At 40.2% G+C, this 2353-nt stretch overlaps 1 protein-coding gene across 1 annotated transcript in view; it reads right to left on the bottom strand.

The window, feature by feature from the left end:
* The window catches only part of faap24 (FA core complex associated protein 24), a 4308-nt gene that overhangs the window by 908 nt on the left and 1047 nt on the right, over nt 1-2353 (bottom strand). Inside the window, exons 2-4 of the mRNA XM_016494535.1 lie at nt 1956-2095; nt 1700-1855; nt 1-53 (exon numbers count right to left, since the gene is read on the bottom strand). Coding sequence (XP_016350021.1) covers nt 1-53; nt 1700-1855; nt 1956-2095 — 349 coding nt within the window. The remainder of the gene's footprint in view (nt 54-1699; nt 1856-1955; nt 2096-2353) is intronic.

Below are 2353 nucleotides of genomic sequence, written 5' to 3'. Positions count from 1 at the left end.
AGTCTGCACACGCTCTTCCTGCGGAACGGGTTCTCCTTGTTCTCTCCAAGAACCTGCGGAGGACGAATGCGTTAGGATCTCTCAATGAACAGCACTGAAACATATATTTTTACATCGATGTCTGAAGAACATATGGCCTTGCAGAAATGTTTTGTATAAATCCAACAGGGTGATCAAGAATATATCTTTTATTAGGTGCACCTGTTCAACTGCTCATTAACGCACATATCTAATAAGCCAACCACATTGCAGCAACTCAATGCATTTAGGCATGTAGACATGGTCAAGATGATCTGCTGAAGTTCAAACCGAGCATCAGAACGGAGAGGAAAAGTGATTTAAGTGACTTCGAAAGTGGCATGGTTATTGGTGGTCTGAGTATATCAGAAACTGCTGGTTTGCTGTGATTTTCACGCACAACAATTTCTAGGGTTTACAGAGAAAGGTCATAAAAAGAGAAAATATCCAGTAGGCAGCATTTCTGTGCGCAAAAATGCCTTGTTGATGTCAGAGGTCAGAGGAGAATGGCCAGACTGGTTCAAGCTGATAGAAAGGCAACAGTATAACTCAAATAATCACTTGTTACATCTCTGAACACACAACATGTCAAACCTTGAAGCAGAAGACCACAGCAGCTGCCACTCCTGTCAGCTAAGAACAAGAAACTGAGGCTACGATTCGCACAGGCTCACCAAAACTGGACAGTAGAAGATTGTAAATACAGTAGGTTGCCTAGATTTCTGCTGCCACGTTTGGACGGTTGGGTCAAAATTTGGCATAAACCGCATGGATCCATCCTGCTTGAGTGCAGTTGTGCACTGAAGAGTGCAGCTTTCTAGAATATCAGTACATGAGCGTGATTGTGGATGTGATATTGATTTTATACAACAGTTCAACAAATGATAAGTTAATACTGAGTGAGTTACAATATTGTTTCGCCAACGGAAAATAGTTCCAAAAAAGCCAGAGCAAAACTAAAATGTTTTGTACTTGAATGCATTTGTACTTTTAAACAAATCATTTGATTCAATGAATCAATGATCCGATTCATAAAAAAAGTAATTTGATTAATTTCTAAATGAATCAACCGTTTTAAACAAACCGTTTCAATGAATCACTCATTAAGAGAGGGATGAACTGCCACCTACTGGTGGTTTAATGGTGCGTTCAAGTCATGTCGGATAGATCGTATTTACGAGTTGAACGCACATGAACGCCACCACAAAGTCGTTATTACGAGTGGGAAACTCGACATTTTCTTTAAGCCCCGAGTTTCCGAGTTGGGGGTGTGTCAATGAGAAACATGGCGGAATCGATGGATGCAACGTATAGTTGACGGTAAATGTTTGTTTAAATTGATAGTTTCGTTGTCCTATAAACTTAAATTGGTCATGTTCTTGTTACACAGCTGAAAGCCAAGTAAAAAAATGCAGACCCTGTTGTATTTTCTTGTAATTTATTAAAAGAAGGTACACCGCCATCTTGTGCCGACTAAACTGACTTGAACGCACCTGACGTCGTAATTACGACTTGTCAACTCGTAAGTACGAACGTCCCAGGAGGACTTGAACGCAGCATTAGACTGGCCTAAAGCAGCCATGGTTCCAGCACAAAAACACACTCTCATAATCAAAATACATCATTGTGTGTGTACAAGTATGCTATTATATACAAATAAAAAGATGTGGCATTCACTCACCAGCTGTGCTATGAGCTGAGCTGCTTCAGGAGCGGTGGACACAGGCAGCAGAGTCAAACCAAGCTCCAAAACCACAAACTTCTGCAATCCGCTGAAGTACTGCTCGCTCAGGGGAGTCTTTTCCACAATCACAATAGCCTGCAGACCGCTGTTAGCCTACAAGAATAAGGCCAGTTCGGTTTTATTTGACCATAAATCATCATAATATAACGATTCCAAAATATCACAATCTGATCAGAGCTAATCAGTGATTTACATTTCTAAATCGGACGATATTCCTCCTGTAGCTGTTTCCTGCCACCATATCGCTTTCTGACACATAAAGGACACAGGTTTTATTACTGAGACAGAAGTCCACGACACCCAGCTCCTCCTCAAAGATCGTCTTCACACTCCCTGACAAGACAGAAGTTGTTTTAGCAACATTATTAAGTGCATTCAGGCTGCATCTCATATTAAAGAAGAACTAGACCAGACCATTGATTATACTAATATTTACAAAATTGCAACACATACGACTATAAGCAAACACAGATCTTAATAAAGAAAGAAATACATAGTTTGATGGAAATGCTGCATTAATTGATCACTGTACAGGAGAAGCAGAAACTGCTGACGAACCATGCATGTATATATAATGGTGTCTAACAAGAA

This window comes from Sinocyclocheilus anshuiensis, unplaced genomic scaffold (genome assembly GCF_001515605.1).
Source record: "Sinocyclocheilus anshuiensis isolate Anshui unplaced genomic scaffold, SAMN03320099.WGS_v1.1 scaffold34, whole genome shotgun sequence".
In the NCBI taxonomy this organism is placed as follows: domain Eukaryota; kingdom Metazoa; phylum Chordata; class Actinopteri; order Cypriniformes; family Cyprinidae; genus Sinocyclocheilus; species Sinocyclocheilus anshuiensis.
This window is presented reverse-complemented; position numbering and strand designations above follow the sequence as displayed.